General features: G+C 36.1%; 1 protein-coding gene across 1 annotated transcript; it reads left to right on the forward strand.

Moving 5' to 3' along the window:
* Positions 1-1774: 1774 nt before the first annotated feature.
* Positions 1775-10174, forward strand: LOC308703507 (calcium-independent phospholipase A2-gamma-like). The gene is made up of 10 exons (XM_081387030.1): positions 1775-1912; positions 4593-6038; positions 6879-7028; positions 7117-7274; positions 7492-7586; positions 8242-8413; positions 8503-8560; positions 8637-8831; positions 8910-9105; positions 9561-10174. Exons 2-10 carry the CDS (start codon positions 4746-4748, stop codon positions 9821-9823), a joined length of 2580 nt encoding a protein of 859 aa, XP_081243156.1. The 5' UTR covers positions 1775-1912; positions 4593-4745; the 3' UTR covers positions 9824-10174.
* Positions 10175-12543: the final 2369 nt, after the last annotated feature.

The raw sequence follows: 12543 nt of genomic DNA on the forward strand, positions 1-12543 counted from the left end.
TGTATTATTCTTGCATTGAGTTAATTACAAAAAGATTTCCAGGCATTTTTCATTCATCAGCTGATGTGCGGTTTTCTTTTCTTTCTGCTGCCATTGTTTTCCTTAGATTATCTTGTCAATTCCAAACAATTTTAAGATTTTATTAATCTGTTCTTAATCTGTTTTAGAAAGCCATTCAGACATAAACAACTATTCTAAATTAATGCCTGCTCCTGTCTTTATTTAAACCCTGTCTGGGAAATCCTAAATGTTTAAAATATTTTATTAATTGTGAGATAAGGTCATAGGTTAATTTTAGTCTTGGTGTATAAATGTCTGAAATTTAGTTTTAGATTTGTACAGTGTGATGTGTGAGGGACTTTTAGTTTGGAAAAGCAGCAAGGAGCAGACGTTGTTGTGATGATCTCACGTGTGCACTGGCGCTTGTTGAATATGGAAGATCAAATATCCACCATTACCTTTACGCCGCTATGAATGTTAAATTATCTCCAGCAACACATGCTTACAAATACTCGGTAAAAAAAAAAAAAAAAAAAATACAACAAAATATCGTGTTAAAATCGTAATATCGCGTTACTTGTATGTGTTGTGTAAGTTAAGTTCTTAGCGAATCAGCTAACAGCCATCGGATCCGGACAGGTCAAATCATAAAGTGCATGAAGGGATTTTAAATGGTGCGTTCTGTCACTCAAATCCATTTATAAGACTGAAATGGCTGTCAGGATAGCTTTGGTTGGAGCTTTACGTTATGTGGGCTCCAGGACGAGTGTCGTTAGTTCACAGCGACTGCTCTGCTCTCTCGAGAGAGGACGAGGATCATCTAGCAGTGTGTCATAGGTACTATATGATGGAGAATGCCCAATATGTGTTAAAGAAATTAGCTTTCTTCAGTTTCTTCAGAGAAACAGAGCAGAAAAAGTAGATTTTGTGGACATTTCACTACCAGAATATGACGGGACAAAATATGGAGTCAGTTATGAGATTGCAATGGAGGAAATGACAGTGATTGATACGAATAACAAGGTGAGTGATCAGTTTTCCACTTTTATCACGTGAAAAATCTCAATAGCATTGTCTTTTAAAAGTTTTTTTATTGAAGTATTTGGAAGTATTCAGATATTTGTATGGTGTTTAATTTCAATACATTTCACAATACCTGATCAAATATGTGATTATTATCCCTCAATGCTACTGTTTCTCCTGAGGGCAGATTCATCGTGGTGTGCCAGCTTTTACAGTCATGTACAGTGCGGTGGGTTTGGGTTGGCTTGGACGGTTCATCTCTCTCCCACTGATCAGGCCTGTAATGGATCGCGCCTACGTGATGTTTGCAAGAAACAGACTGAAGTGGACCGGCAGAGAGGGCTGCATCACTGGACGCTGTGTTAAAAAAGAGACATAAGGATCAGAGCACTTTAAAATAGACTCCATGCTATAATATCATGCCAATGGATGTATCATTAACAGTTTTTGTTACTGTAAAGCTTACTTTTTTGCATCTAATATTTAAAAGAGTCTGAATGTAACTGTAATATCTATATGTACTCAGAACAAATTATCTTTTATTAAGATTTTTAAAAAACAATGTGATATCTGTATATACAATAAATTAGAGTGTTGACACTCGGAACAACTTTAATGGTACGTTTTCTAAATTTAGACGCCTCCTGACTAGTCATCAACTGTTGGGATGCAGGAGGACAGATTGTGCTATAATGAGGAATGGCCAGGGGTTTGGTCAGCACTCCTTTAAACTGACCAATAGGGTTTGAGTAGGGCGGGATTAAAAACCACAACAGAAACAAGTGTAAACACCACAGGAAATAATCCAAGCAATATATGTTTTGGAAGGAAAGTGAGCATTTATTATTCTCCTTGAAGTCAAGTTCAGCAGAAGAGCAGAAAGCGAAAGGTAAGACAAAAGACAAAATATATTTGGTTTGTTTAGGGCTTCAAGACCTACAAGTCACCCACAAGGTTGAGTCTGGTTTGTTGAATTGGAATTGACTTGACCTTCTGTCTAGGTGAATATAAAATGCTTTTTTATGATGACTAGTTATAATCATTGCTTAAGTTGAACATTTTAAACATTGAAGCCCCTTTAATTTACAGAATAGTCATAATAATAACCATTTCAGTTCATGTTGGTTCTCAATGCATCTTAAATGTATTATTAAATGTTAAAACTAAAATTAAATTAAATGCTGTAAAAGTATTGTTCATTGTTTGTGTAGTTAAATAATGTTAACAAATGAAACCTTTTAAAGTGTTACCAATTCAAATATGTACTGCTTCTTAATATTATTTATTATGAAAATGTTCCTCATTTCACTATTAGTGCAGTTCTAATTTATGAATATAGGTCTGGGAATAGATGCAACATTTTGTCATTCATTTAAAATTTCGTTTCATTCAAAGCATTTAAATTCTCAGTTATTTATAGTATACATAAAGGTTAGCCTTGTCACAAAACATTAACAAACTCTTAATGTTTTACGCGATGAAACAAATTACAAAAGAGAATGCAGTCGTTTGGTCTATTGGTGACTGTCTTTCATTTTAAATAGAGGACTTGTTGAATCCGTGTGACCAAGTCTAAGCACGTGGAAATTGACATGTGGAACTGAATGTACACATCGTGACGCAAAGGCCTGTGCCAGTCCTCAGATCACAACAAAGACAAGTGGCAGTTCTCTTCTGTCTGTCACGTGACAGATAAATATGTCCTGGAGGTTCATGGAAGTACTAAATGAGCTGCTGCTCTCACCTATTCAGTTGACACCACACTTTGGTGTCCTATTTCACAGTTCTGATTATAGTTAGCCTGTTCTTATTCACAGAATTGCTTGTATATAACATTCACTCTGCAAAAACCCCTTAAGAGGTTGTTGAATTAAAGGCTTAAAGGGATAGTTCACCCAAAAAGGAAAATTAGCCCATGATTTACTCACCCTCAAGTCATCTTAGGTGTATATGACATTCTTCTTTCACACGAATACTGGCGGAGTTATATTTAACAAAAAATGTCCTGGCTCTTCCAAGCTTTATAATGGCAGTGAATGGCCATTTCTGTTTTGAAGTCCATAAAAGTGCATCCATCCATCATAAAAGTGCCCCACACAGCTCTGGGGGGTTAATAAAGGCCTTCTCAAGTAAAGCGATGCGTTTATGTAAGAAAAATATCCATATTTAAAACTTTATAAAGTAAAATAACTAGCTTCCGGCCAAACAAACATGCGGATTCCACTTAAGTGTAAAGCGCAACTTATGCGAGTGACGTACTGCTGATATTTACGCCATGACGCACTACGCTACTTCTGGCGTCACAAGTTGCGTAAGTTGCGCTTTAGGCGTAAGTGGAATCCATATGTTTGTTTGGCCGGAAGCTAGTTATTTTACTTTATAAAGTTTTAAATATGGATATTTTTCTTACACAAACACACCGCTTTATTAACCTTAGTCTTCCTAAACAGGCATTCAAGTTGTCTGTCTCTTGTTTTCATAGCATGTAGCTCAGCATTAAACCATGGCGAGGAGTGGGACGGGGAACAGACCTAGTCCTGATTGGAACATGCTCATCTAAAACATCAGTGATAGCAGAATGGTACAAATCAAATATCTTAGATGGACATGGGGAAATTAAAAACATCAGAAATAGCAGACGAAGCAATAGATGCAGCAAACGTATTAGCATTAATAACATTGATTACGATAAGAGATGGTTATATTGTCAATACGTTTAGTTGGAGAAATGAATTTAAAATCAAGTGTAATAAGCTTATGATCAGAGATAGGGGTAACCAGACCATTGATGGAGATATCATTCAAACCAGATGTACCCTTTATAACCTTAGAAGATCGTACTGACGACATTGTGAGTTGGTAATTTTAATAGCTAAATTATCAATTAGTAAGTCATTACATGCTGTTTGTTTGCTTGGATGGCCATCTAAGAAAATTATTAACATGAGTCATATTTAAAATGGTAAGTATTAATATTTAAAATAATACAGTAAAATTTTTAATAAATTACCTCAATTATTTCAGTGTTTGCACTCAATTCAATGTGCTTGTGTTTTTACAATACATATTTTTTAGCAGTTTTTGTGTTACATGCACACCTTCTTGTCATATCTGACATACCAGAGTACATTCAAGGTGAGAAATGTATGGCTTGAGTCTTTGAAGTAACTTCGCCCTCAGTGATAATGTGAAACAAAAACACTTGAACACACATACCCATGAAATATGCATATTCAGTTTTGGTAGCACTTTATTGTACAGTCCTGTCCCCCATGTACATACCATACATATTATAGTTATTACAATAACTGGGTAATAACTAGGTACTAATAGCAATCTGTACATATGCACATCACTTTTTTTCTTTTTATATATATATTTGACCTCCATAATTGACCAGGAGGGGGCGTCCAAACATAAATCAACACTATAGATTAAATTATTAAACATTATTTTGATCTTTATAGATTTAGACTGACTTTGTTCTTAAATATACACCACAAGAACAGATCATATGATTAAATATTTTTATTATATGTTTTTGTTTCCTTTATTATATTTCATTCCAGACATTCCATGATTCTGATTCTGCTGCCAAAGCTCATCCGGTCCTCATTCAGATCATCTGCTTGGACACTGTAGGCTCTTCATTGATGGGTTGGTATCTTAACAAAACACAGGTCACTTACCTGGGGTCAAGGCAGCTCTGGTAACTGTGCAAGATGAAGTATCTCCTCACAAACATCAGTAATGTGTCTCACCTTGTCAGGAGTATCGGCTCCTCACCTCAGTCAGCAAGGAGAATTCCTCTCAAATCACATAGATCAATAAAAACTAAGAGACTTTTTGGAGCAGTTAGCAGTAATATGAAATATGAGAATGGATTGGGCCTTCAGATGTACCATTTATACTCAACCTCCAGTAGAGAGACATTCAAAGCAGAAGCACCCATTGGAGTTTATCAGAACAGCCGGGCTACTTTTCGGCTGCACTTACTTGGACTGAGATTAGGAGAGTCTTTTAATCGCCTCTCCCAACACATTAACTTGTACTTTAAGCAGAAACGGGTCTCTGTGATAGATTATGGGCAGATTGAGTTGATATCTTCAGTGCAGGAACCATTTACCAGAACTCAGAGACGAGTTCAGAGGGAGAGACGCTCTGGAGAGTCCAGAACATTTACGGGGACGCCTTCTATTGAGCAGGTCCATCAAACATCCTCAGATCAACCCTTGACCTCGGCCTATCCTGGACTACAGCTGTTCCACATCAGCTCCTTGGCAAACAGATTTGGGGAGACTTACAACTATGTGGCCAATCACATTAACTCTGTATTCTCTCGAAATCCAGCTAAGCAAATCCATGTGGAGGTATCACCAGATGATAGCTTCAGAAGGTCTAGAAGCAGAAAGCGGAGAGTTATGGGTAACAAAAGTGTTCTTTGTTGGGAAAATGAGCAAACACAGCAAAACATTAGTTTGGGTGCAAGACCAGAGATTGATAAGAGTGTATCTAGTTCCTGGGAAGAAGGATACCTTCATTTTGCCAGTCACATCAATCGATACTTTGGGGCAAAAGTAGCAGATACTGCTGAGGAATCACCACGTGTTGATCATCAGTTGTCAAAGACTTCAGTTTCACTGGACCCTCTAAACAAAACTAAAGACCCTACTTCACTTCTTCAGCCTAAATCCCCGGGCTTGTTCCACATGAGCAGCCTCGCCACACGCTTTGGGGAAAATTACACTTACATGGCCAACCACATTAATCGGTACTTCAACGGATCTGCAGCTTCAGAGGCTGAGGAGGTGGGTAGAGAGCTACACACAGAAGAACGTTACAGAGGTTCATCTGAGGACATGGAGAGCCAGGAAAAAACAGTGCCCTTCTTTGAGTGCCTGTTGAAACCCTCAACTTTACCTGGATTTGTGGGCAGCTACCTGGGAATGGGCTCTAGCAGGCATAGTGACCATACAACTGTAACAAGGAGCCCAGAGGAAATGCTGGATAAAATGGTGAGTCTTGCAGGACCAGAAATCATAATTTAATCAAACACCTGAACTCAAGCATTTGGGACTCATATGAGTTTCATATGTTCTTTGGCTTTGTGTGAAGACATATAGGGCTACTGTTGTAGTTTTTTCAGTTGTCTATATGCCATGGATGTAGGATACATGCCATATCGGTTATCTGCTGATATTAGAGATTTTTTTTGTCAAGTAAGTTTTATTGGAAGACAATTTAAAACATTTTTTTACAATCTTACAGATGTCTCTTTACCAATAATAATAATAATAAAAATAATAATAATAATAATAATATTGGTCAATATTAGAAATTAAATTGTTCATGCTGATTTCTTCTATTTAAAAAAAAATAGTTACTAACCTACTCTCATTTAAAGTTAATCTTTAAAAACATTAATCATTTAATAACACTTAAATATAATTGTAGCTAATCTCTAAATTATGAAAAATGCCATGTATCGTTTTATTATCGGGTATCAGCGATGACATGAAATAATTTTTAGCCTATCAAATCATAAAAATATCGTTGCATCCCTTTGCAGTTGTCAACATGTTTTTTTCACAGCTGTAAATAAAAAATACATAATAAAAGTACGTTTTACAAGAAAATACTATTTCAGTCTTTTAAAATGTCATGTTTACTTCAATGTGTTACTTGCTGTTTCTTTGTAATAATTTCATTAATTTACTTGCAATTTCTGAGTGAAAATTGTTTTAAAGTAAATATACTACACGTTTATTTAGTGTATCCTGTGTGAAAGCTTTTGTTTTCTACACTGTGTCTAGTCAATGAAATGGATTGAATATAGCAGGAAAGCTGTTTTCTAGGTTTTTAGGAGGAGGAAGGCAGATGAGATGACAAGAGTTCTGCTGAACAGACTGGAAGAGGCTAGTTTACCGTCATCCATCACTTCTTGTGTGGAGGAACTGAACACTCACCTCATTCAGCACCCAGCATGCAAGGCAGTGGTGTGGCAGGTATACAATACAAGACTCAAATCCATTAAAACCAAAGATAGAACACTATATGTAACTGTATTCAATTAATTTATTTGATGAAATCCAGGAAAAAGCAGCACTGCATCTCCTTAGACGACGCCGGATTTTTTGGATGGATGAAAAACTTCAAGAAGCCATTAGGGAGACTCTTGCTCTGATTGGCTATGTGGATCCAGTCAAAGGTTGTGGGGTCAGAGTGCTTTCCATTGATGGAGGAGGAACCAAGTAGGAAACACCACATTTAGTCAACATGCATACAGTTTTTGCCTGTAAAACTGGATAAATATGATCCAATATGTCTTCCAAAAAAGCTTTTTAGAGATAATAATATCTGTTTGCAATTTTATGGAATATAACAATTATTAATTATTTTTGTCACTCGTATAGAGAAATGTGTTTATGCCAAGATGGCTTTTACTTACAACTGTCTCTTGCATTACAGAGGGTTAGTTCCACTACAAGTGCTAAAACAGCTGGAGGCTCACACAGGAAAGCGAGTGTATCAACTTTTTGACTATATATGTGGAGTCAGCACAGGTAAAAATGCACGACAAGCCTTTATTCTCAAAGTAACACAGAACATATTTACACCACCAATCAAAATGTTTTTTTTTTTAATTAATACTTTTATTCAGCAAGGACAAGGACTTTTATTCAACAATTAACTGATCAAAAGTGACAGTAAATACATTTATAATGTTACAAAAGATTTCTATTTCAAATTAATGCTTGTTTTTTAAACTTCCTCAGAGTCTTGAAAAAAAAAAGTATCACGGTTTCCATTAAAATATTAAGTAGCACAACTTTTTCTAAACATTGATAAAAATCAGAAATGTTTCTTGAGCATCAAATCATCATATTGGAATGATTTCTGAAGGATCATATGACACTGAAGACTGGAGTAATGAGGCTGAAAACTTTGTTGTTTTGACATCACAGGAATAAATTACATTATAAAATATATTCAAATAAAAATTTTTATTTTAAATAATATTGTGGCATATTTTTACATTTGACTGTGCTTTTGATTAAATAAATGCAGCTTTGTTGAGCACAAGAGGCTTACTGACCTCAAACCTTTGACCAGCAGTGTACATATAAAGTAAATACTGACTATACTCTATAATTATGTGTATTATTACATGGCAATATTATTATCATATCTTTTTTTATCTCTGTGTTTGATGTACAGGAGCAGTTTTGGCTTTCATGTTGGGTCTAGCTCATATCTCTTTAGATGAATGTGAAGAGATGTATCATCGTTTTGGGACAGACGTTTTTCGACAAAACCCCCTGGTTGGTACAGTGAAGATGGGCTGGACACACTCCTACTACAACACAGAAACATGGGAGATGATTTTAAGGTTGGATTTAAACACTTAGCGGAAGTAGAAAACTATACTATATCAATGCCTGCAATGCTTTCTTAACTATTCCCATATGTTCATCATAGGGAGAAGATGGGAGAGGAGATTTTAATTAAAACAGCAAGAGATGAACTGAGCCCAAAGGTGAATCCAGAATACCATCTGTCTTTTTCAAACTTACTTTTCATGATCTCCTGACTGCTGATCTCTTCTTACACAGGTGTCTGCTGTAAGTGCCGTAGTGAACTGGGGGAAAAGTCCGAAAGCATTTATCTTCCGCAACTATAACCATGCTCCAGGAAGACTGAGCCGCTATTCCGGAGGATCAGGGTACCGGCTGTGGCAGGCTGTCCGCGCCTCATCTGCTGCTCCGGGATATTTCCAGGAGTTCCCTCTCCACGGTGACATACACCAGGTCAGAACAGTCAATTTTAGTCAATTTCAGGACCAAAATATACTTGTATCCAGACCTTTTCCCATTTGTTTTCTCCAGGATGGTGGTCTTATCCTCAATAACCCCTGTGCTCTGGCCGTCCATGAAAGCCGATTGCTGTGGCCCAATCAGCACTTCCAGTGTGTGCTGTCACTGGGAACGGGACGCTATGACAACGCTAGAAGAGGGCCTGCAACCTCCACTAGTCTGAGAGCCAAAATCAGCAACCTGATCTGCAGTGCCACCGATACTGAGGGTTAGTCTGGTACCACTATCATTGAATAATTCTACAGTTATTAATATTACATACAATCATTTTACACTTATTATTTGTGCTAAATACACAATTTACAATTATTTAATAATTTAAAAAGTTCTCTTTTGTGTGGAGTACCACTATGAGGATATTTTTCACAGTTATTAATACTACAGAGAATTAATGTTCAATCATTAATTGTGCATAATACACAATTTACAATTATTTAGTTAATTTGGATAAAAGCATCTGTTAAATGAATAAATGTACATTTAAATCCTGGAATAATTATTTGTAATTATACAAATAAAGCTAAAAATAGATATATTCCAGACTACTTACATTTAGCCAGTCAACATGGTGCTCTTTTGTACACACTTGCAAATGCCCTTCACTTTTAAAAAAATAATTTGGATATATTGAAGTGCTGATCTTGTTCATATTGCCATGTTTAGGAGTTCACACTCTGTTGGATGACCTCTTATCACCGAATGTGTATTTTCGCTTTAACCCGATGCTGAGATCAAACGTGACACTGGATGAAAGCAGGCCTGAAGTGCTTCAACAGCTGCAGAAAGACACACAGCTGTACTTGGACCGGAACCGACCCAAACTGGAACGTCTGTGTGATGTGCTGATGGCAGAGCGCACAGCAATATGGAGAACACGGGACTGGATCGGTGGGAAAGCGTGGGAGCTGCAGCAACGCTGGGCTTGAGTGGACTTTACACAGTGCTGACCAGTAATCAGCTGAATGTATTCAAATTTAAAACTACTTACATGTGCATCACAAATTTTATTTTTAAGGGCCATGTTTTATTTTGACAAGTTACAAATCATTGTTAGAGAAGTTACAAATCAAAGTATTTCATGTCCAAATATGCAGCCGTGTACAGCCATGTTAGAAGGAATGTACTGAGCACTTCTGCCATGAAAGCAGATTACATATGTAAATGTAAATTCTGTATGAATGTCAATATTTATAGACTGATGTATTTATTTCTTTATTTCTGTTTTTAATTTTTCAGAGGTTTATGTAATTAAATAAAAAATGCACTTTTCTTTGATCAAACTAAAGGGCACACTACTTCTATTCATTAGTTTATTTTATATTTCAATAAGATGACAGCACATAACAAATAATGTAAAGTATAATTTATCATTCAGGTGTTGTTAATGCTTTACCCATAAAGTTAAGTCTATAGAAATAATGGGACATTTTAAATATGGATTTACTACTTTGGATATTCTCCACTAGTCCCATTATAAAGGGAATAGACACAACAGCCATTATATCAAACATGGAGACAGCTTATTTGAGTGTGGCCATTTAGAAGGTAATGTCACTAGTCATACTGATTTTAGTGATGTTTTTAATGCTTAAATGACCTGAAGAAGCCACATAGTCATCAGTCATGTGACCAGTGGTGACTGGGACATCAGTCAAGAGCGCCGTTTGTTATTTTGGACAGTTGTGTAAAATCTTCCCTCAGAGAAGTTATTTTACTTCAGCCTCTTCTTTCAACAAACTAGTGGACTCCTTTTCTATCATAATAAGGTTTTTACTGTCATGGCTAAGGAGACGAAACATGGACAAAGAGCACAATGATTATGCTTTTGTAAATTAAAAATAGACTGCAAAGGATCTTCCATTTGTACTGAACACTGAAATATCAATTCAGGTAAGAAAAGACAATTGTATTATTTAGAAATAGACATTAAACATTTTTGAAAATATAATATTTTTATTAAATGTTTTGTATGATATTAGCATACTCTCTTACCAAACCAAAATAAAATACACATTAAGTTTTATATATATATATATATCATATATATTTATGATATATACATCATAAAAAATATTTACAATTTTTGTATCTATATAATCTGGCTTTGCTATTTGGTATTGCATTCCACCGTGACTGGTTGTAATGTCACTGTCAGATAAACAATGTATGTTTCATTATAATGTCATCACTTGAGCTGGCAGTTGTGAGTCAGCTGCTTCATCTGAATTACTCTGTCATCCTAGACAGTGTCAACAACGCAGACAGATATAAACTGAATTCTGAGTCTTATTGAAGAGACTGTTGGTAGTTATGAACATAACATCAAGAATTGTGCATGGTAAAAAAAAACTGTTAAATTAATTACCTTTTTTTTTTTTTTTTGCTTTGTGATAGCAATTAGCATGTACTAAAACAACTGGCTCTTTCATTAATTAAAAATTGGCATTCTTTTACATTTGAAAACAAATTCTGTTTTTATCTTTGCAGTTATACAATTATGCTTAAGATTCAGTTTCTCAAAGCAAGTTAACCAGCAGCATCTGTTCTTCCAAACAAGCTGTAGTGCCACTTTAAGGCTGAACTGATAAAAACCCTCAGAGATATTCTGTATGAATAGAGCCAGCTTACTGCGTCCACTGGGACAGAGGTTTCATTGTCCCGTCCGTGGAGGAAGCGGTTCATTCAGGCTCAGGTTGTGTGCTGTACAGTTTGGTGCTTGGCACTGCAGCGCTGCTGATGTCATTTGCACCGCTCAGGATACTGAAGCACTGGGGAACATGACCACAATTAGATCATACTTGAGTCTCTGTTCACTTACTGAGCTGACTCAAGAACTTTTTTGTTCTTTCGTGACCCTCAATATCGTATTAGCTCATCTGTGGAGTGTACAGTAAGACCGTACTGGCGTATCAGGCGTCCCTGGATGCCTGAGCTGATGTGGGATGGGAATGTATATCTTAGTGGCTGAGATGCTGTTTCCACCTACATCATCTCTTCTGAGTCAAGATTTGCCTTCTGGGATTTTGCGAGTTCATTCACATTCTGTTTCTGTATTTGACCATGCAACTCACGTTAGCAAAGCTTTATATAGTTAAAGTAAAAACATAAAAGAGAATAAAAAAAAGCAGTTTTTCACAAGCAGATTTAAATCTCTTTTAGGTGCAGTCACGAGTCGCGTGACCGCATTTTAATTTTCACTCAGAAACAAACATTTCATTCATTGAGTTAGCTTAGTTTTTCAGGACCAAACAATGAGGCCCACACATTGATGTCATAATCAAAAAGAATGCAAAATATCTTTCAGCTGAGTTTGGCTATTTATGGACTATGGGCTTTTGCTCATGTAAATATGACAAGATAACAATTTTAAAAACAGTTAATAAATAAAGAATTGTATTTTATATGTATATATAACTATTACTACAATAAAGCCTTTGCCACTGTAACGAGCAAATATGTTTGCAACTATACTGAGAGAGAAAGAGAGAGAGAGAGAGAGAGGGGGGGGGGGGTTGGACGTCATTCATGGTTCATGGGTAGAGTGGGCAAATGGATGAAGACAATGAAGAGGGATGTTAGTTGGAGAGGTATACATTTCAGAAAACATCTACTTGGTTTGACATTGTTTTGGACCTATTTGAATGCA

This window comes from Scardinius erythrophthalmus (genome assembly GCF_964197995.2).
Source record: "Scardinius erythrophthalmus genome assembly, chromosome: 15".
Lineage (NCBI taxonomy): Eukaryota > Metazoa > Chordata > Actinopteri > Cypriniformes > Leuciscidae > Scardinius > Scardinius erythrophthalmus.